Here is a 22,190-nt window from a genome sequence, read left to right as displayed (position 1 = left end):
GTGAAACACGGTGGTGCTGGTATCATGGTTTGGGCCTGTTTTGCTGCATCTGGTCCAGGACAGCTTGCCATCATTGATGGAACAATGAATTCTGAATTATACCAGCAAATTCTGAAGGAAAATGTCAGGACATCTGTCCAAGAACTGAATCTCAAGAGAAAGTGGGTCATGCAGCAAGACAACAACCTCAAGCACACAAGTCGTTCTACCAAAGAATGGTTAAAGAAGAACAAAGTTAATGTTTTGAAATGACTGAGTCAAATTCCGGACCTTAATCCAACAAAAATTTTGTGGAAGGACCTGAAGAGTTGAAGTGGTTCTGTACTGAGGAATGGTCTAAAACTCCTTCAAGATGTTGTGCAGGACTGATCAGCAGTTACAAGAAACATTACCTGCAGTTATTGCTGCAAAAGGGGGTCACACCAGATACTGAAAGCAAAGATTCACATATAATTTCACATATAAATGACAAAATATATATTTTTGTCTCCTTTGTTTGATTGGATTCTCTGTCTACTTTCAGGATTTTTGTGAAAATCGAATTATGTTTTAGGTCATATTTATGCAGAAATATAGATAATTCTAAAGGGTTCACAAGCAGCACTGTGTATATATATATATATATATATATATATACACTGTATATATACTGTATATATTATTATTATTATTATATTATTGACAACATTGTTTATTGTATAATTATATATTATTTATTATCGTCTTTTAAATACTATATATATACTGGATATATTATACATATTAAAAATAGTGCCCATTTAAATAAATACTAAAGACATTTTAGAAGTCTAGATATTCTATTTTATTTATTTTCAAGTGTTATTAACCAGAAGAAGCTGGAAAAAATATGACATTAAAGACATTACCACTCCAGAGCTATTTAGCCACTTGATGTAACTGATATTACAAGTCCTCAATAGTTTTGAACAAATGGAAGACAGCATGATGTATTTGACAAGTACCTCTACAAGTACCAACCAACACTTTCATGCTTACACTTCAAAGGCCATTTTGCTGCCACCAAACCTCTCATCAATGCTTCATCAAGAGCATGGTAAACCTGTGGAGAACAGGCCACAAGTCTCCCATACCTTATTAAAAATGTCCTTTTAATTAAATTCAACAAATAAGAATACATTAAACTAAATATGATGCATCTGGGAATAGAGGGGTTTGTGTTTTCGGAGACCATGGAGCAGTGTTCAAAGAGACAGAAATGCCCACCCACTAGTATTCCTTAGCTGTGTATTCCCTCAAACCAAGCTAATGAGGACCTTCTGTAGTGCTCGCTAACTTTCACAACCTCAGCATTTCTTACGGGAGTCACCTGTGTGGGACATAAGGGGTCTCTGAGCAAGTGTGACCTAGCTAATGACACAGGACTGTTCTGAAGTAAACCAGGTTGTGGGGGATATAAACATATGGAAAAGTGCATTGGGGAGTGTCTGTTCAGAATTATTTTTCTGCATATTTTGTTACTGTAGAAATCTGCTACTGTATTTCACACGTTGTTCAGCCTGTAATTTAAATGACATTTACTTGTTTTTTTTTTTGCAAATGTAATTCAGATTTTTCATTTTTTAAATATATTTTGCAATAACATTTTCTGTGCACAATATTTTTTTTTCAGGTGCTGAACAACATCAGGAGATCAGCAACAAAGTAAAACCTTTTTTTTTTTTTTTTTTAGGTAAAAAGTACTACACAACCCTATTACAACTGCTTGACCTTGACCTCAACTAGAGAAGTCTTTTTAATTTTTGATCCACTCTAGATCAGTCAGTTTTGTTCACCGACTGAGCTGGGATCATCATCATTAGCAATCAGCTTTATCGCTGACTCTGTAATTAGCTGATTAATAAAAATTAACCTTCAAAGTTCATTAATATCACACAATAATTAATCTTGATGTCCTGATTTAAAAATGCCCCAACTCTTTTTTAATTTCCTTGAATTGGCAGTGGCAAAATGTTCATAAAGATAATTGGCTAATAAGATTGAATACACTGTAGATAATAATGCCCCTCATGAGCATCCTCTGTTGGAATGTGTTATGAAATCTCTTGAGAAAACTATTTTTAAAGGGACAGTTCACCCAAAAATGAAAAACCTGTCATTTACGCACCCTTATGACTTTCTTTGTCACAAAAATAAAGGACACTGGAAACTGACATTGAATTAGTTTCTATGGTTCTGGAAGCCTTTTCCAGGATGAAAAAGTCATTTTTGATATTTTGTCTTTAATCCTCAGAAGAAAAACCATCTGCCTCCCTCTCAGAACTAGACAAGCTTCTCTATCTGTTCAGGTCTTTTCAAAAGTGAATCAATCAAAAGAACAATCTAGGGAAATAGAATTGTTTTAATTATTACAGTAGTTTCACTGAAAACTATTTGTTCTAGGACAGTCTAATAAAACCAACTGGATGCTTGAGGATATGAATCAGAACTAACAGCTCTCCTCCCTTGAGATACTCTGATTGGCTGATACATTATTTCCTTCAGGATCTCCGTTGCGCAAAGGTTGCTTTTGCATGTCAATACTGTCTATTTAAAGCTACACTATAGGCCTATAAACATACTCACAAATGGCCTAGCTCTTCATACGATTTATTCAGGTTGAGAGTGATGCAGATTCACAATGTCACCTACCTAAGACAGTCTAAATCACTACATGGTTCCTTAATGTTAAAGTCAATAACTGACCCAGTGTTACCACCTCAGAACCTGACAGACGTGTAATGCTGTTGTGTCTTCATTGCAACATCCGCTCCTTTATTCACAAAACAGTCACAGACAAGTGTCTCAGCAGCTAATTCAAAACTCATTAGAAACATGCAATTGCAGAGCAGACTCCCAAAGGGATCCAGCTATCTAATCAACGTTCCCTACTGCAAAGCCCATCCAACAGGGCGGCTCATAACTAACGTTTCCACAGAGAAATTAAACCAAGGTGTCATTATGAAAGGAGACGCTCCTCTGATGATTTCATTATGACAGTACCATATGTTTGATGGTATATTATAGATATTAAGGATATTAAAGGAGCATTTTTTCTTTGGCAAGTTGTGTAATTCCTTTTCATGTTTAAAGAAATGAAAGCAATAATTAATTAAACATTCAGGTAAAATTAATCAAATCTAGACCAGGTGTACTACCTTTTTTTTTTCTTAAAGAAGGCAAGAATATCTTAATTGTATGCAATTTTAGCAAGTAAGCAAGTTTAAAGGAATAGTTTAAAAAAACAAAAAAGAAAAAAAGAAAAGAAAATTGTCTGTACTCACCTTCAGGCCATCCAATATGTAGATGAGTTTGTTTCTTCATTAGAACAGATTTGGAAAAATTCAGCATTATATCACTTATTCATTAATGGATCCTCTGCAGTGAATGGGTGCCGTCAGAATAAGAGTCTAAACAGCTGATGAAAACGTCATAATAATCCAGTCCATCAATTAACATATTGTGAAGTGAAAAGCTGTGTGTTTGTAAGAAATATATCCATCATTATGGCATTTAACTTCAGATCGTCCATAATCCATAATCATGATTAATAATTCTTCCAGAGAAAAAGTCCATCCCCTGTTGTCCTCTCGCATCAAAATCCACCAACATATTTCTGTAGAACTGTTTTGGAACTGTAAATGATGCTTAAATGTCTTTAATGATGGATTTGCTTATTACAAACACGCAGCGTTTCACTTCACAAGACGTTAATTGATAGACTGGAGTTGTGGACTCTCAGGCATTGCATTCTGAGGGCACCCAATCATTGCAAAGAATGCACTGGTGATGTAGTGTAATGCTAAATTTCAAATTTATTTTTGTTATCTAGTTAATATTTTTTTTGGGGTGAACTCTTCTTTTAAAGGGGTCATATGATGTTGCTTAAAAGAACATTATTTTGTGTATTTGGTGTAATGCAATGCGTTTATGCGGTTTAAGGGTCAAAAACATTATTTTCCACATACTGTACATTATTGTTGCTCCTCTATGCCCCGTCTTTCTGAAACGCGTCGATTTTTTCAAAGCTCATCGTTCTGAAAAGCGAGGTGTACACTAATTGGCCAGCTATCCAGTGCGTTGTGATTGGCCGAATGCCTCAAGCGTGTGACGGAAATGTTATGCCCCTTACCATACTGTGATGCCGTGTCCCGGCACGACGAGACAAAACCAATAAAAAGGGGAAGTCATGGCCTAATGGTTAGAGAGTCGGACTCGCAACCCAAAGGTAGCGGGTTCGAGTCTCGTACGGTGTGTGTGCACTTTGGATGGGATAAATGCAGAGCACTAATTCCGAGTATAGGTCACCATACTTGGCCACATGTCGCTTCACTTCATAAAACCCATTACAAACCAGTGGGGACATAATTACTGATTAAAATTACTTATACTGTCTTTTTACGAGTTGCATATCGTGCCACGTAAACATAAAACCATGTGATCGGAGAAACGACAAACAACAAGAGCTACTCTACACTGTTCAAAACTCGCGTTTCAATCGTCAGTGGCAAATTCTTTTAATATTAAAACGTACTTACAGGCTGTGAGTCAGAAGCGCCAGCTGTCCTTGCAAAGTTGGAACTGCCCCACTTTACAGAAACAGACTTTGTGTGTAGATGGCATTGTAGGCGACTTTCCCAGGTTCAGGAAACAGTCCTCCATAAAATGCGCTGCACACATCTGAATATTTGGGTTGAACTGTTCTGGAACAGTGTTGTAAATACAACTTAACCACTGATTTCTAGTTGTGTCCTCTTTTGGAAGGCCAAACAAAGTAGTTTTGCTTCAAATCAAACAAATCAAATCAAACAAATCAAAGTTATGCCTTCTTTCTTTGCGTGAACATTTGGGCGGTGTTATGCAAATCTTCCCACACAGTGACGTAGACATGTGGGGGCGTGTTTGAACGAGGCATTTTAGAAGGGCATGGACGAGTCTTAACTTTTATAAAGAATTTCTCTTCAATGATCCAAATGCAGCTTTTAATGATCCAAACATAATCCAGACAATAATCCAAAACAAAACCACCAACATACGTATATACACCAGCAGGATCATCAAACTAACAAGACACAGCTGAAACAATGAGGATGCAGGGGATGATGGGAGCAGAGTGAGGAGAACCATGGGAAATGTAGTCCAGTTAAAACAAACACAAAGTCCAAAAGAGTGCCCTCTGATGGCTCTTAAGGGCACTCCAGCAGATGACTGTGACAGTACCCCCTCTCTAAAGAGCGGCTTCCAGACGCTCTAAAAGGGATAAAAATTTTTTTTAAAATGAAATCCAGGAGGGAGGTGGAACGGAGGCGGACCAGGGGGAGGGACGGCGGGCCAGGACCGTGCAATGGAAGGGGGTCAGGGGACAGAGGTAGACAAGGGTACGAGAGCAGAACCAGCAGGGTGGAAGGCCAACCAGCAAGGCCCCAACCATACAGGAACCCCAGCAGATGGCCAGGACGGTGCCGGAGGAATGAGCCAATGAGGCTCCGGCCAAACAGGAACCCAAGCGGGTAACCAGAGCGGAGCCGGAATCCTGCCAGGCAACAAGGGTGGGATAGAAGACCCCCTCAGCGAAGCTGACCAGGCAGATGACCCCCCCTAGCGACTCGGAGAAAACTGTAAACAAGAGCAGAAAGAGTTTAGTACCAGGCTCGACGGCTGCAACAGGACAGACAGATCGCGCCGCAATGGTCTCCTTGACCCGGACTGGAGCGGGCTCTGGAGTGGAGTCTGAGGGCTCTCGGACTGGAGCAGGCTCCGTGGCAGTCTCCTGGGCCAATGTAGCAGGAAGCATAAGTGGGACCGGCAAGGCAAGGAGTTTGGTTGGTGCTGGCAAAGCAAGGAGCCTGGGTGGAGCCGGCAGTGCAAGGATAATGGGAGGAGCCGGCCGGGCAAGGATCATGGGTGAGACAGAGAGTGGGCTGCTCAGAAACTTTTGGGACCACCAGAGTCGGGTCCTCCAGGACCACCAGACTTGGGACCACCGGAGTATGGTCCTCCAGGACCACCAGATTTGGGACCACCGGAGACGGGTCCTCCAGGACCACCTGACCTGAGACACCAGAGACTGGTCCTCCAGGACCACCTGACTCGGGACCACCAGAGTCGGGTTCTCCAGGACCACTGGACTTGAGACCACCGGAGTCTTTGCTGCCCTCCTTCTTGACCTCCGCTTGAGCGTGGGAATCAATGAAGGATCCTGGGCTTGAATAGATGAAGGAGGTGTGGATGGGACGGTCCCTGCAGATGGACTCAGGTGATGGTGATTTACTTTACCCTCCTTCCGGAGCTGCAAATATCTGAGAGAAGTTCCAGAAATCCAAAAACTTCACCCTTTCCATCTCTCACTGCAGTAGGGGTTCATCCAGACAAAGATTAAAAATGTCCTTAAGGTCCATACCTTGAATGCCCAGCCTCTCCGCCCCAGTCCAGAATCTCTGGGCAAAGGCTTGTACCTCCATTCCCTTTTGGCGAAGCTTCGCCAGCCCTTGAAGCCCGGCTTGCTCTTCAGAGAATAGAGTCTTGTCCCTCATGCTGCTGGATCAAGTAATGGCTTTAGTCTTCTGTCACGGGATGACTCAAGAAACAAAATGATCCAAGTGCAGCTTTTAATGATCCAAACATAATCCAGAAAATAATCCATGTAACAGCAAAAGCAAGACTGAAGCCCCGAATTACACAAAACCACCAACATATATACACCAGCAGAATCATCAAACTAACAAGACACAGCTGAAACCAATGAAACAATGAGGATGCAGGGGATGATGGGAGCAGAGTGAGGGGAACCATGGGAAATGCAGTCCAGTTAAAACAAACACCAAGTCCAAAAGAGTGCCCTCTGATGGCTCTTAAGGGCACTCCAGCAGATGACTGTGACATTACTCAGTCGACACCCCACAGCAACCAACCATCACCACAAAAAAAAGAAAAACAAAAAGACCCTTTTTTTCATGAAATTACATTACTCAGTCAATAATCAACAGTTTTAAAGTGATTTACAGGAGCATTGTTTTTTTTTTGTTTTTTTTTTTTACCTTTGTTATGGCATTTTTTCTAACTTTATTAAAAGCATGTCATCTTTATGTCAAATTCAAAAAATTATATTTATGAGCTTTTCCAAAATTTCTAACAACATAAGAACAAGTAGAATTCGAGTAAGTTACCAAACAAAAGAAATCAATATTTAAAAAACTCATTTGCACTACAGAGGTGGCACAGAACAACCCAGGCATGGATGTTTTAAATTCATAACAATGTTATGAGATTAATGTTTTAAATATAAAAATTTGAATATAGAAATATTGATAGATTGAAATTAATTAAATAAATGAAATTATATTTTAAACATGAAATTATAATTGCCAGTAGGTGGCGGCAAATGACTGATTTTATCACTGAATCATTCATTCAATTGATTCGTTCGAACAGCTGATTCATTCAGGAACGAAGCAAGTGATTATCTTTATGAATGGGGCTCACTGGATTCGTTAAAAACGCAGGTTCATTCATAATAACACTGCTGTGTTTGCTTGGAAATGCACAGCGGCTCAGCTGTGACTTTGTTTGTTAGTGCAAATAGCATTTATCGCTAAGAAAATATGCTATTCTCACTTAGTGTAAATAGCCTCTATCGCTATTTACACTTAGTACAAATAGTCGATATTCCGATGTGATTGTGTTTTCAAAGGTTTAATAGACATAGCAGAATCACCATCATTTAGGAATAAGATCGCGTATGTTTTAATTGAGATCACGTTCTTTTAATGAATAAACGTGCATACATATGAGCCTATAGACTGTTTTTTTTTTGTTTGTTTGTTTTTTTTGTAGCCCATGTCATATTTGCACAAGACCTCAAAAGTATCCCTTTTTTAACCACTAAAAAACTGTCACTCTTTGTTCATCGCGATCTCACAAAGTTCTGTTATGACCAATGAATCTCACACTGCGCAATTAATATATTAACATCGTCATGTATACACTCTGTATGTTATAATGAAAGGATTCGATTGTGATCAGCACAGAACAGAAACTGGTGTGTGTCGCTGATGAAAGTGATGAAAGTGTTTTAACACAAAATAGGGTCTGTTTTGCACTATGACCTAGTAGCTTATTAGCATGCACATTTCTAGCATATTGGCTGTTTATTAGTACTCATAAAGCACATATTAAAAAAAGTAATTTAAATAAAAGAAAATTTGAAATAAAAACTGTTTCACTCCGCACTTTTGTAATGTTCTACATTTCATGTATTTATGTAACACCTATTCTACATGAAAAATACATTTAGAATGAACAATAACTGCTGTATAAAGAGTAAAAAAAAAAAACATAATGCAGAAAAGCCGCCTCTTTTTCCGAATTGCGTAGATGACCACTATTTTTCTTTCATCTCTTCTGATAAATTTTCAGTCAAATCGTTCTATGTGTGCTAGATCAGAGCCAGTTTCTTATTCTCCTCATAACTGAGAAACCTATTACTATGGCAAGCCGTTTTAGCTTAAAACAATCCCAGTGTTGCTCGTCGTAATAGCATTTTTACTAGTAACAATTCGATTAGAGAGCTCTACAATTAAATTCTTACTAGTAACAATGCCAGTTAGAGAGCTATCTAATTCAGCTCTTACTAGTAACAATTATGATTAGAGAGCTCTACAAATGAATTTTTACTAGTCATATGTTTCCATTGACTTCCATTCATTTTTAATTACAGGGCTCTACAATTGAAATTTTACTAGTAAGTATTACTATTAGAGAGCTCTATAATTTAATTTTTACTAGTAAAAAACAAATTAAAGATATGCTTAATTGCAGAGCTCTGTATTTGAATTAGAGAGCTCTCTAATTTAGTTCTTACTAGTAACAATTGAATTAGAGAGCTCTCTAATTTAGTTCTTACTAGTAACAATTGAATTAGAGAGCTCTCTAATTTAGTTCTTACTAGTAACAATTGAATTAGAGAGCTCTAAACACAAGATAATCTGAGGCATGAACACGTAACAGCAAAAGCAAGACTGAAGCCCCGAATGACACAAAACAACCAACATATATACACCAGCAGGATCAAACTAACAAGACACAGCTGAAACCAATGAAACAATAAGGATGCAGGGGATGATGGGAGCAGAGTGAGGAGAACCATGGGAAATGTAGTCCAGTTAAAACAAACACAAAGTCCAAAAGAGTGCCCTCTGATGGCTCTTAAGGGCACTCCAGCAGATGACTGTGACAGTACCCCCTCTCTAAAGAGCAGCTTCCAGACGCTCTAAAAGGGAGAAAAAAAATAAAAAAAATTAAATACAGGAGGGAGGTGGAACGGAGGCGGACCGGGGGGGAACGGCGGACCAGGACCGTGCAATGGAAGGGGGTCAGGGGACAGAGGTAGACAAGGGTACGAGAGCAGAACCAGCAGGGTGGAAGGCCAACCAGCAAGGCCCCAACCATACAGGAACCCCAGCAGATGGCCAGGACGGTGCCGGAGGAATGAGCCAATGAGGCTCCGGCCAAACAGGAACCCAAGCGGGTAACCAGAGCGGAGCCGGAATCCTGCCAGGCAACAAGGGTGGGATAGAAGACCCCCTCAGCGAAGCTGACCAGGCAGATGACCCCCCCTAGCGACTCGGAGAAAACTGTAAACAAGAGCAGAAAGAGTTTAGTACCAGGCTCGACGGCTGCAACAGGACAGACAGATCGCGCCGCAATGGTCTCCTTGACCCGGACTGGAGCGGGCTCTGGAGTGGAGTCTGAGGGCTCTCGGACTGGAGCAGGCTCCGTGGCAGTCTCCTGGGCCAATGTAGCAGGAAGCATAAGTGGGACCGGCAAGGCAAGGAGTTTGGTTGGTGCTGGCAAAGCAAGGAGCCTGGGTGGAGCCGGCAGTGCAAGGATAATGGGAGGAGCCGGCCGGGCAAGGATCATGGGTGAGACAGAGAGTGGGCTGCTCAGAAACTTTTGGGATCGGGTCCTCCGGGTCCTCCAGGACCACCAGACTTGGGACCACCGGAGTATGGTCCTCCAGGACCACCAGCACCGGAGACGGTCCTCCAGGACCACCGGAGTCAGGACCACCAGAGTCAGGTCCTCCAGGACCACCAGAGTCTTTGCTGCCCTCCTCCTTGACCTCCGCTTGAGCGTGGGAATCAATGAAGAATCCTGGGCTTGGCTAGATGGAGGTGGGGATGGAACAGCCCCTGCAGGTGGACTCTGGTGGTGGCCTTTCCCTTTTCCCTCCTTTCGGAGCTGCAGGTACCTGGAGAAGTTCCAGAAATCCAGTGACATCACCTCTCCCAATGGATTCATCCAGACAAAGATTAAAAATGTCCTTAAGGTCCATACCTTGAATGCCCAGCCTCTCCGCCCCAGTCCAGAATCTCTGGGCAAAGGCTTGTACCTCCATTCCCTTTTGGCGAAGCTTCGCCAGCCCTTGAAGCCCGGCTTGCTCTTCAGAGAATAGAGTCTTGTCCCTCATGCTGCTGGATCAAGTAATGGCTTTAGTCTTCTGTCACGGGATGACTCAAGAAACAAAATGATCCAAGTGCAGCTTTTAATGATCCAAACATAATCCAGAAAATAATCCATGTAACAGCAAAAGCAAGACTGAAGCCCCGAATTACACAAAACCACCAACATATATACACCAGCAGAATCATCAAACTAACAAGACACAGCTGAAACCAATGAAACAATGAGGATGCAGGGGATGATGGGAGCAGAGTGAGGGGAACCATGGGAAATGCAGTCCAGTTAAAACAAACAAAAAGTCCAAAAGAGTGTCCTCTGATGGCTCTTAAGGGCACTCCAGCAGATGACTGTGACAGTAACACTCCAAAGAGAAAGGAAAACGTCACAGGTTACTTATGTAACCATGGTTCCCTGAGTAGGGAACGAGACACTGCGTCCTCTAGGGGTCGCTATGGGGAACGCCTCGTGACCCCCACGAGCCCATCCTCCTCCGTGCCTCAGCAGCGGTGGGTCCTGAGCCGCGGGAAGCAGATAGCTGCCCCCCTTTCCTCGAAAAGAAACACAAACGAGAGCGGAGCTTTTGATTAAAATACGCTCGCAATGAACGCGGATTTCCCCCTCAAGGACATCGCGTACGTGCTCTTTGCCCAAACAAACAACGCAGAGATCGTGTGTGTCATCAGGTGTCAAATAACGACGACGCGGATGCACACACCCTCTAAACGCTTTGCTAGTGCTCGCCATAACGATAGTAATATAGATCGCTCTTACCACTGAAATGCACGCTTCAAACAAAACGGTCAGTGAAGATGAAGAAGAGAATGACATGTTCTCCCGGCACCTATTTATACTATAATCGCACCGGTAATGATGTCATGGGCTGTAGCCGGCCAACGTGTTGTTGGTGTTTTTTCAATGTATGCTTCAGACACGGGTCACGACGAGGCGTTCCCCATAGCGACCCCTAGAGGACGCAGTTCGAAGTTCCCTTGAAAGGGAACTTGAAATCGCATCATATGACCCCTTTAAATGCAGGTCAAATGTCCTGTTCCTGAGGAAATTACCCATCACATGTGTTTTAGAAGTGATCTCTCAACAACGTCTCATATGCTCAGATTTGTCAAGATTGTCAATCAAAAGACAGATTTCAGTACAAACTCAAACACTTCTCATCAAATTCTTCTAAAATCAAACTATTTGAGCTATCCTAACCACATATAGCAAAAACTATCATGCAAACAATGTTTAGTGTTTACTTGCATCTCTTTTACTGCATTTTTTTCCGGGTAAAAAACAAGACAAATAAAATATTAACGTAAAAAAAAATTACATAAATAAATAAACCTTAACTGACATGTTTAAGCCTCTCGAGCAATAAACTAGCAACCTCTGAGCAATATAAATGTCTTTAGGGTGTCAGTGTGTGTGTTCGTGTGAGTAGGCTACAGTGATTACGCATCTCGAGCTCGTCCCCGGTGGCGCAGAGCGTGTCATCCCGCGGCTGTAGGCGGAGGCGAGCCCCTTTGCCCGTGATATTAATATGCTTTACCGCTATTCCAATCCCCGAATCAGTTCGCAAGTATTTGCTCTTGTTTGCCGCTTGTGTTGTCCTGCATTTGCAAACACTGGACAGCAAATTAACCCGTTTGTGTTGACAGCTACTGAAGTCCTTTGCAATGTCTCGTCGAAAGCAGGCGAAGCCCAGATATTTGAAAGGTACGAAAGGCATTTTATTTATTTAATCTCTTGCTTCCTTGTTGTCTGAAGTGAAATCCGACCGCGGAACAAAACGACTGATAGAGTAATTATTTGCAGATCATCAGGCTGAAAATCAATGTTTCGGGTTGTTTTGGAGCAGAACTTTCATCCCGTTTTTGAGTAATGTAATTTCATTGAGAGGGCTTTGTCATCACTCTTGTATGTGATGCACATTAATACGGATTGATTTATTGAAGAATGATTTATCACGTACTGTGATAGGCTACTGTATTGTGTTTCTAGAACAACAAAGTTGTTTCTATCTGTAACTTGGTCAAAACTAAATGTGTGTGTGTTTTCCATCGCGGGGACTGAATGTCCCAGCAAAGATGGTGAAATCTGAAAAACGGCTTAATAAACATTCTAAATAATGTCTTAATTAAATTGTAAACATTCATAAAGATTTATGTGAGGGTTAAATTTAGTAGGGAACAGAAAATATTACTAGGTATAAAAACAATAAAGGTCAAAAGTCCCAAGCTTAAGAGAAAAGCAATGTGCGTGTACAGTATATGAGTATTTAAAAGTTGCCTGAGGTTTTTATGTTTGAGAATAAAAGCTATTAATTTTCTTGTCATCATGTCATCATGCTCTGTTATGTCACCTTGAAATCACAGAATACAGATATGGAGTACAAGAATGAAATGAGTAAAGAACCAAATGAGCATTTTTGTATAAAAAATAAGGAATAATTGAATTGAGCTTGGTGTGAATCTTTGCGCTTACAGGAGTTGCACTTTATTTGCTTATTTAGTTTTCCCTATAGAGATGATTCACTCATCCACTTATTATTGTTCATGGCATTTTATTATTAAAAACTAAAAAAAGACACCATGAAACTTATGAAAGTATTTCAAACAGTACTTGTCTTCAGTGCACCCTTTATTTAAAGAGCAAACATGAACAGAAGGGTATTCCCCTGCTGGATAAAAATAGATCAAAAGTAGTAGTAGTAATAATAACGGCACCAACAACAACAACAATAATAATAATAATAAAGCTATAAATAATGAGATATTGTAAAAGGCAAAGGGGTGCCATAGTGTCCTGTTATATTTTGTTGCTATTATTGGTTGGTTGTTAAATGCTATGTTAAATGTGAATGGCTTTGTCACCTGTCACTCCTTTCTTGCTCGCAATCTTTTCTCCACAGGTCAAGACGGAACGTTAAATGCAAAGGAAGATAGCATGATAGTGGGGAAGAAAGGTTGCTCCTGGGAGAGGAGAAAAGAAAACTATGAGGAGAGGGAAATAATTGAAAAAGAGAAGGATGAAGATGCTAAAGAGCACAAGTGTGCAAGACTACAGCAACTAGAATCATTCACCCAACAGAGGCTGAAGTACTGCCACGGTACAGGTACACACTCCCACACTATCCTTCATTTTATAGTATCCTTTACATTGATAAACTGTGAATATTGTGAATATATCCATCTCGCTCTGTATCTCTTCACAGACGGATTAAAAGGAATAAAGACCTCTAGGGTTTCATATTCAGGGTTTAGTGTTTGCAATTCCCTGTTTGCACACTAACAGAATGAATCATGCCTTTACAAATGATTTTGGATTTATGATATTGCAATTGCTAATCGTGTGAAGACACATTCTTATGTTTTTAATATGCTTTATCCTTTAAAGCAGTTACATTAATCCTTTGATTCAGTGTATAATTTGGTACCATGATTTCGGTTTTGGTTTTCTCTTGTAGATGTTCAGTACTTTAAAGTAGCAGCACTCCATTTGTTCAAACTGTGAATCTAGTCTTCTCACACTGACAGCAATTTTAGTCACAGTGGGACTGCTCATTATGTGGCCACATACCGAGCTAATTACATCTAAAAAAGTGTGAAAAAGAGCATCCAATTCATATTTTTGGTGTTTAGTCTGCTCTTATGAGGCTGAATTACATTTTAACCCGCCAGACTTCAGCAAGACAGACCTCTTGAAACAGAAGAGTAGAATTCTTAGCTATAACATTACAGTTTTGACTATAGTGCATAGTGTTTGGGTAGCTACAAGTTACCTATAATTTAAAGTAGTTAGAACTGCAGCTATCATTTATCATTTAACTATCAAGTAGTTAACTACACTACAATTTAATAAGATATAGCTAACTAACTGAAGTTATATAAAGGGCCATGTCTTAAATTATAAAATATAATTAGCCTGTCTGACAATTACTGCAAATGTACTTAATTTAGAAGCACTGCTAAATTAGTTGCTTTTAATTTGTTACTTCTCAACGGTGCTGGTGTATTTTCTGATTTTTTAGCAAAAACATTTTTATGTTGTAAATACATTCTCCTCTCTTCTCTGTCCACAGCAAATCATAATGTGGAGAAAGATGAAGCATGTTGTTTGGCTTTGCCTCTTTCCCCTGGTACTTCCTCCTCTGACCATGAAGATGGTTGTGACCTTGGATTCATAAGAGACACATATAAAGATCATCAGAGACTTGATCAGTGTGGGAGAGCAAACACCCCTTTGCCTGGCAACAGTTCAGTACCTCTTGAAATATCCCAACAAGATATCAGTAGTGAGACCTTCATAAACAGCAAACAGGGCTTGAGTAATCAATATGAACAGGGTAGTGCTATACCCTCCCAACATCTCTCTCTTCCAAATGATCCACTGAATTACATGGGGGACACTGAGAAAAGACAACCTCCAAATTGTGCTGCACAAGATCAGTCAGCCCTCTCAATGGCAGAATGCACCTGTGCCACCTCACACATGTCCAGTCCAGCCACTACAAATACTGCAGAGGTGGCATTTAGGACAATGGCTTCTGCAGAAAAGAGAAAGTCTCATTTTGACTCAAACAGTTGTTTAGGAATCTCCAAAAAGCTCAGGGCTTTCAGTAATTGTGTTCATTGTCACAATCACATGAACCCCAGAGCACATCCACAGACCCAACACATGGAAAACAAGATCCGCTCTAGTTCTGAGAGCCTGACTTTTCCATCTGAACTTACGGAGCACCATAAAGAGGATAATGTCATGCTAGGCCACTCCGTTTTGCTTGAGGCCGCAGTCACGGCGGCCGTTCAAACAGTCCTTCAGTGTAGCTTCTGTCCCACACTGTTAAAAGACTTGAAGGCCCTTCAAAAGCATGTTCGCCAATCGCACAACTCTGCTTTAATCGAGAGCAACGTCTTCTTCTGCTCGCAGTGCTTCCGAGGATTCCTGACAAAGGACACGCTAGATAATCACGTGCAGCAAACCCACTGTAAAATCCAGAGCCTGAAACTTGATCCAGATCCGGAAGAAACAGCAGAAAAGAAGTCTTTGATTTTCTCTCCATACTGCACTCATTTGCCTACGTTTAACAGTAAGCTAAAACTGATGCAGCATATCAAAAAGACACACAAGAACATTAACTTGATGAACCTTAAAGAGGGAAGGATGACAATGGGTTCGATGTCACCCCAGTCTATCAAGAGTCCAGGCAAAAAAACTGCATTATCTTTAACTGACTTCATATGTTACCATTGTGGGGCTAAATACAACGATCCGGAATTGTTTCAAAATCACTTGAGTTCTCACCTGAAAAGTATGCTTCCAAAACGTACGTGTCCAGAGTGCTTCAAGGATTTCCCAAACCATGAATCTTTTAAGAAACACACAGTTTCTCATTTTAGCAATACATCTATGCTCTACATCTGTGAAAGCTGCAGTAAGACCTTCCCCAGTGTCAAAGACTTACATGGACATCTACTTGAGATGCACACCATTGTGTTTTACCGTTGTTCCCTTTGCCAGAAGGTGTTCAGCTCCAAGATGTCTATTCAGGTTCACCTGGCCTCCGAGCACAGTAACAGGAGAACCACGTTCCACTGTACGTCCTGTGAATGGGACTTCAAGCAAGAGCATGACTTGCACCTGCATGTCAAACAGAAGCATCTTGACAAACAGTGCAATGTGTACTCTTGCATCTTCTGCGCAGAGTCCTTTACCACAGACATAGAGCTGCAGTGTCATATCACAACACATAGCGACAAATGCAGTCCCTGTGTCTGTACCAAGACCAGATCTCCCCTCGAGGTGCCCTTACACGAGAAACTCTGTGCCAAGAGCCAGAGCGCTGAAGGTAACAACGTGACCCCTCCACCTGTCTCTGAACCAGCTGCCAAGGACAGCGCTGGAATGCTGCCAGTGAATAATGAAATAAGAGAAGGTAAGGTGGAATCGCTGTTCAGCCCTCCCACCGAAAGCAAAGGGAAGGCGACTCTGAACGATCCTATGTTTGCCTGTGAAATCTGCGGAGCTTCTTACACCATGCAGTCCTTGCTCGCCAACCACCAGCTGCGAGATCACCACATCCAGCCCGGGGAGAGTGGCACTCTCAAGCGCAAAGTGGAGGCAATCCAAGGGAGCCACAAATGCAAAGACTGTTCCAAGACCTTCTTCACTGAGATGGCACTGTGGGAGCACATCCAGACTCATCTAGGCCCCACCAAGCACTGCCAATGCCCCATCTGTGGAGAGCGCTTCCCTTCACTGCTAACTCTGACTGAACACAAGGTCACCCACAGCAGGAGCTTGGACACAGGCAACTGCCGCATCTGCAAGCTTCCGCTTCACAGTGAGGAGGACTTCCTGGAACACTGTCAGAGGCACCCAGACCTGCACAACTCACTGACAGGCTTCCGCTGTGTCGTGTGCATGCAGACTGTCACCTCCACTCTTGAGCTGAAAATTCATGGAACTTTCCACATGCAGAAGGTCCAAGGTGACGATCTGATCACCAGCTGCACGGATCCCTCCAACCTTATTCCTGACCTTAAAATCTCCTCAAGTGCTGCTCAGCAGGAAACTGTGACTGTGAACGTTAATACATTCAAGCATAAACTCAGAGACAATAAGACTAGCATTTCTGTAGTCAACTGTTGTTCGGCTACGGCTCTCATACCGGAGGAGAGAAGCAATAAGAACACTCTCACCCAGACCACACCAGTTTGATTCAACAGCAAACCCATAATAAAGGACCTCACTTGTAAATGACAATATATGTACTCTTCTGATTGCTTGTGATCTGGAATATCTGTTTGTATTGTATTATATATTCATGCCTTAAATGTGTGAAGACATAAAGATGTTTGGGAGAGGCTGTTTTCTCCCATCCAGTTTTAAAAGTAGTTATTTTGTTTTGAGATGCTCGGCAAATGACTAATTCTCCCAAGTGCAAGGCTAATCTTCATTGGACACTTCTGAGGTTCTGAACTCAGATTTACTGCCATATTTGGATAATTTCCTCTATCTTTGTTGTGTTTAAGATAAATCCTTGTGTTAAGAAATGGAACTGGATCTTGGTGGATCTAGACAGTAATGAGTTGCTGATGACTGAAACTGCAGACGCGCAGAGGGGCAGAAAAGAGGATGAGATGTGGGCAGTGGGACTTGATATTCTGAGGGAAAGAGTCATTAGCAGTGTTATATCTCATTGAAATCTAAGCAGGTCTCTTGGTAGACTTTATGGATTAGATGTAGGGCTTTTGGACAATGACATCTGATAATCACAAAACAGTTGAAATGTTATGTATTTTTATTATTTTGTCTTTTTAGTAAAAAATCTTCATCTCTGCCTTTTTTATATTTTTGACTCAAAATTTCAATTATGTGTCTTGTTAATTGTGTGTCTGTATGTGATATTCTGTTGCAGAAAAGTAAATTGCTTTCATAGGTAAATGTGCATGCATGTGTAAGTGGTGTGTGTTTGCATTTTCAGTTCTCCATGTAGATTTTAAAAAAAAAAATGAAATAATAATAATAAACCCCATGGTATGTTACTGGACCAATGCAGAGGGAAGGAGATTACTGGACTAGTGGATTAACAATGTTTTCTTAGTCTTATGTAAAACATAAAACAAAATCATGTATAAATAATAAAAATAATACAGTGATTATAAAAAGTAATACATTTGAATAAGTTGTTCAGTTGGAAAAAAACATTAGAAAATTTCTTAGCTCCTTCAATTAAACTGTTTTAGAGAGATTGGCAATGTTTCACTTGATATTATGTATGGTATCAAGGTTCAGTAATACATATTGGCAATAAAGTTTTATGTTTGGGAGAACAATAAAATTCAATGGCAGGATTTGACTTCCTCCATACTACGGTGTTTCCTCACACTAGAGTGTTTGTGCATTTGCTGATCATTTTATAAGCAGTACAACTACCCATTGATTTGCTGTTGACTTTTAAAAATCCAACTAACATGATGTCAGTGCATGTTTTTGAAAAGGAAAGTGAGGTAATAGAGCCCTGAAGTTGGAAGCCACCAGGACCTCATTTGGAAATACCCCTCAGTCACCATGACAGCAGCTGGGCTTTGACCGTAGACACAGGAAGGAAAAGCGACATCATTTAAGGCACGCCTGTGCTGTAAAAATGCATTTTCCAGAAAAAAATATTATAAATACACCCAGGCATACAGTGAGTGCAGGGTGTTATTGAATCTGTACAAGAACACAAAAGTCTGTATCAGAAACTTGATAGGGTCAATGAACTGTCAGCTCCAGACTGATTTTATATAATCATAATACAAATGTATTGTTTGTATGCTATAGAGACATAGTGATCAGAAAATGTTTGGGTTAAAACATGAACTTGGTTTTCCTTTTGCGTGTCCAGGCTTTAGGCCAAGATAGAGTCAGCTGTGAAAACATGATGCCGGGTAATGCCCGGACCATCTGTCAATAAGCATCTCTCGAGTGGGTCGAATGCAGAGGAGAAATTACTAAAAAGACAGTGCAGCTACAATGAGTTTTGATTTTGCAGGGTTGAAGATGCATATTAAGTACAATACAGTGCCATAGTGATGTGCCAGTAGTGCAAATATACAGTATTTGTCTTTCTCTTAAAGGGATATGAGTGAATATAAATCAAGGCATGATTCGTCTAGAACTGAAAGTGCTCTTGTAAATAAGCATGTTGTGTATGAGAGGTGTTACACCTTAGCCTTCTCAAAAAAATACAGCTGACTGAGATCCTTTATGTTCTGGGTGTTAACAGACCAGTCTGACCTGCTGCCCAGGTGCACTCCGAAGAAACTGTGGGACTATGCCATGTCAACATCCTCCCAGGATGGAAACCAGGGTGAACGGTTCCTCTTCCTACTGATATCCAACATCATCTCCTTTGTTTTTTCCCCACATTGCATCACTAATCATTTCTCTGCACTCACCCTTCTCTCACACGTCTCACATTTCCAAAAATCACATATCCATCATCTGAGTACTCCCATAAGTGACTATCCAATGTTGTATTTAAAATCTGTCGTGTAAAAAGAGTAAACAAGAAGGGAGCCATTATGTCCCTCTAAGGGATGGGGTCGAGATAACTGCTCACATGATCTGAAAAGGTCAGGCAGTCAGAGAGGTGTGAAAATGAGGTCCGTTTTTATTTTATGTTGGCAAAAGGCGTTTAAGCGTCTGGTTTTCAATTACTGATAAATTAGACAGTGGAGAAACATTAAATGAACGACTGCAAGTTGAAGGTGGGACAACACTCCCCCCTATTTGCTGAGTATCTGACACAGCACCCGATTAGTTTGTTTTTAACTGGACTTGTTTTCATCTTTTCTTTTTAAACGATGTTGTCAAATACTGTAACAGTAGTGGTCATTAGTTATAATACTAATAGGCAACACATCTGTATTGACACTGTTGTACTTGTATTATTGCATTTAATTGTGTAAAGTACTATATGATGTCACACTCACAACACAATATGATAGGCCCATTCGAATATGATTTACGATTAGGTAATATAAAATATTATAGTATTACCTCAATTGTAGTTGTAGTATTATCAAAGTACAGTATATACGCTTCTGCGGTTTAGTGGAAACTAAGAGCGCATTAAAATCAATGAAAAAGCTTTTATACAATTTCGCATGTTCACATAATGACCAGTAGATGGAGCTGCGAGATTATGTGTAAATACAAATGTGCGCGAACCCAAAATGTCTTTCAGTATACATATTATTTTACATACTACTGTATTTTGTCGAGCTTCTTTTTAAATACAGTGGCAAAGTTAGTTCAGCTGTTTCCCTTTATTTCTCTCAAGCCTCAGGGTGAGGCCTTGTTATCATCACCTGAGAGTGACATTTAAGATGTTACTGCAGTCAGTTCTTTCCCGTTATGACCCATAATTCCCATTGACGTATGATACCTGTTTCAGGATATGTTCTTCCTAAAATACGTTAAAGGAATAGGGTATTGTGGCTAGCAGAGATACCCTCTCAGTGTGCACGCATGGGGCATGCGCACAGTGAATAAGAAAAAAAAATGTTTTTTTGATTAAGCATTTACATTAATTTTACAGCAAAATTGGAATTTACTGCAATTTGCAGTATTTTATGAAATTTAAACAATCTGCAGAAATAAAGTAGATATTAGGCTACACCATGGTTTGGCGGCTCTTAACGTGAAATAGTAAGGTGATATATTTTACATGAGAAGTTCATGGCACTAAAATTATATGCTTTTAAGAGATGAATTCCTACAGTTGGAAAAAGGCAGGCAGATCTAAGGACTGAGTGCCTGAATACAGGATGTTTTCTGTGGAGCCTTCCTTCCTTAATGTAGCTATTAATAATTCACATTTCATGAAACATATCAAGAGGGATAGGCCTACTACAAAAGAAAGCAGGAGACAGAAAATTAGAGCAAACAGAACGAAAGGAAATGGCTTTGAAGAAAAAAAAATAAATCTCTTGGAATTTGTTATAGATTTGAAGAGAACTGCATAGTCTGTACATCAATGTAACACCTCAGTCTTAGGCCAAATGCAAAAAAAAATAAATATTTCACTGCTAGGTAATTAGAATGTTATCCCACTAAGATAAAGAATGGTCTTATTTTGTGAAAGTCCAAGATATTTCACAGAAACAAGATATTGTTTCACACGATATGGCTTCACAATCTGTCTCACACATTCTGTGCAAAATATAGTTTTGTAAATTGTGATGATGAGTGATGTGTCAAGTGGAATTTATGAACACATGCCCGCAGACTGAGGCAGGACAGTTGCTATTTGCACATACAGTTAGTCAGTCAGTCTGTCTCAGCCAGATGCCCAGCCCTTCACAACAGGGGCAGGCACCAGTAGGATGATTGTTAGTTATTGGCTGAGGACAGCTGCTGGCTGCTTAATTATTCATTGAGAGAAGGGCCAATTAGGAACTGAGTTAATTATTCAGGATGTTTACGGTGGAAGGAGAGGGCAGACATACCAGATGACCATGAATTTGTCTTGCTTTTAGCTTTTTCATGAAAGACACCAAGAATGTCATACGCATTTTTCACTCAAAAGTATAAATGAGGAAGGATGCTGAACTATTGCACTTGCTCAACATGTAATAAGAAATAGAGTAGTCAGCATTTTGACAGGTTTAAAAAGGTGTTTTTTTACACTAACATTGAGAAATTTTAACCAAAGTATGTTATAGACTTTTAATTAAGACCCTAAAGAATCATATCAACTTGTGCAAAATGAGCATCCGATGACCCCTTTAAAAGAGCAGAATTATGTGCAAATTGTGCATCATAATTTGGTGACTGTATGTGAAAAGCTTGACTTCAATTTAATATGTGACCCTGGACCACAAAACCAGTCTTAAGTTGCACAGGGATATTTGTAGCAATAGCCAAAAATCCATTGTATGGGTCCGAATTGTTCTTTTATGCCAATAATCATTAGGATATTAAGTAAAGATCATGTTCAATTAAGATATTTTGTAAATTTCCTACTGTAAATATATTAAAACTTAATTTTTGATTAGTACTATGCACTGCTAAGGACTTCATTTGGACAACTTTAAAGGCGATTTTCTCAATATTTCGATTTTTTTTGCACCCTCAGATTCCAGATATTTAAATAGTTGTACCTCAGCCAAATATTGTCCTATCCTAACAAACCATACATCAATGGAAAGCTTATTTAT

General features: G+C 40.2%; 1 protein-coding gene across 1 annotated transcript in view; it reads left to right on the top strand.

The window, feature by feature from the left end:
- Positions 1-12,089: 12,089 nt before the first annotated feature.
- Positions 12,090-22,190, top strand: part of LOC107701478 (zinc finger protein 521-like) — a 12,254-nt gene continuing 2,153 nt past the window's right edge. The window contains exons 1-3 of the mRNA XM_016503485.1: positions 12,090-12,195; positions 13,391-13,594; positions 14,561-17,695. Of these exons, the coding sequence (XP_016358971.1) occupies positions 12,156-12,195; positions 13,391-13,594; positions 14,561-17,199 (2,883 nt within the window). The 5' untranslated portion in view covers positions 12,090-12,155 and the 3' untranslated portion in view covers positions 17,200-17,695. The remainder of the gene's footprint in view (positions 12,196-13,390; positions 13,595-14,560; positions 17,696-22,190) is intronic.

This window comes from Sinocyclocheilus anshuiensis, unplaced genomic scaffold (genome assembly GCF_001515605.1).
Source record: "Sinocyclocheilus anshuiensis isolate Anshui unplaced genomic scaffold, SAMN03320099.WGS_v1.1 scaffold1051, whole genome shotgun sequence".
Classification (NCBI taxonomy): Eukaryota; Metazoa; Chordata; class Actinopteri; order Cypriniformes; family Cyprinidae; genus Sinocyclocheilus; species Sinocyclocheilus anshuiensis.
The sequence above is the reverse complement of the archived record's forward strand: the minus strand, read 5'-3'. Positions and strand labels throughout refer to the sequence as shown.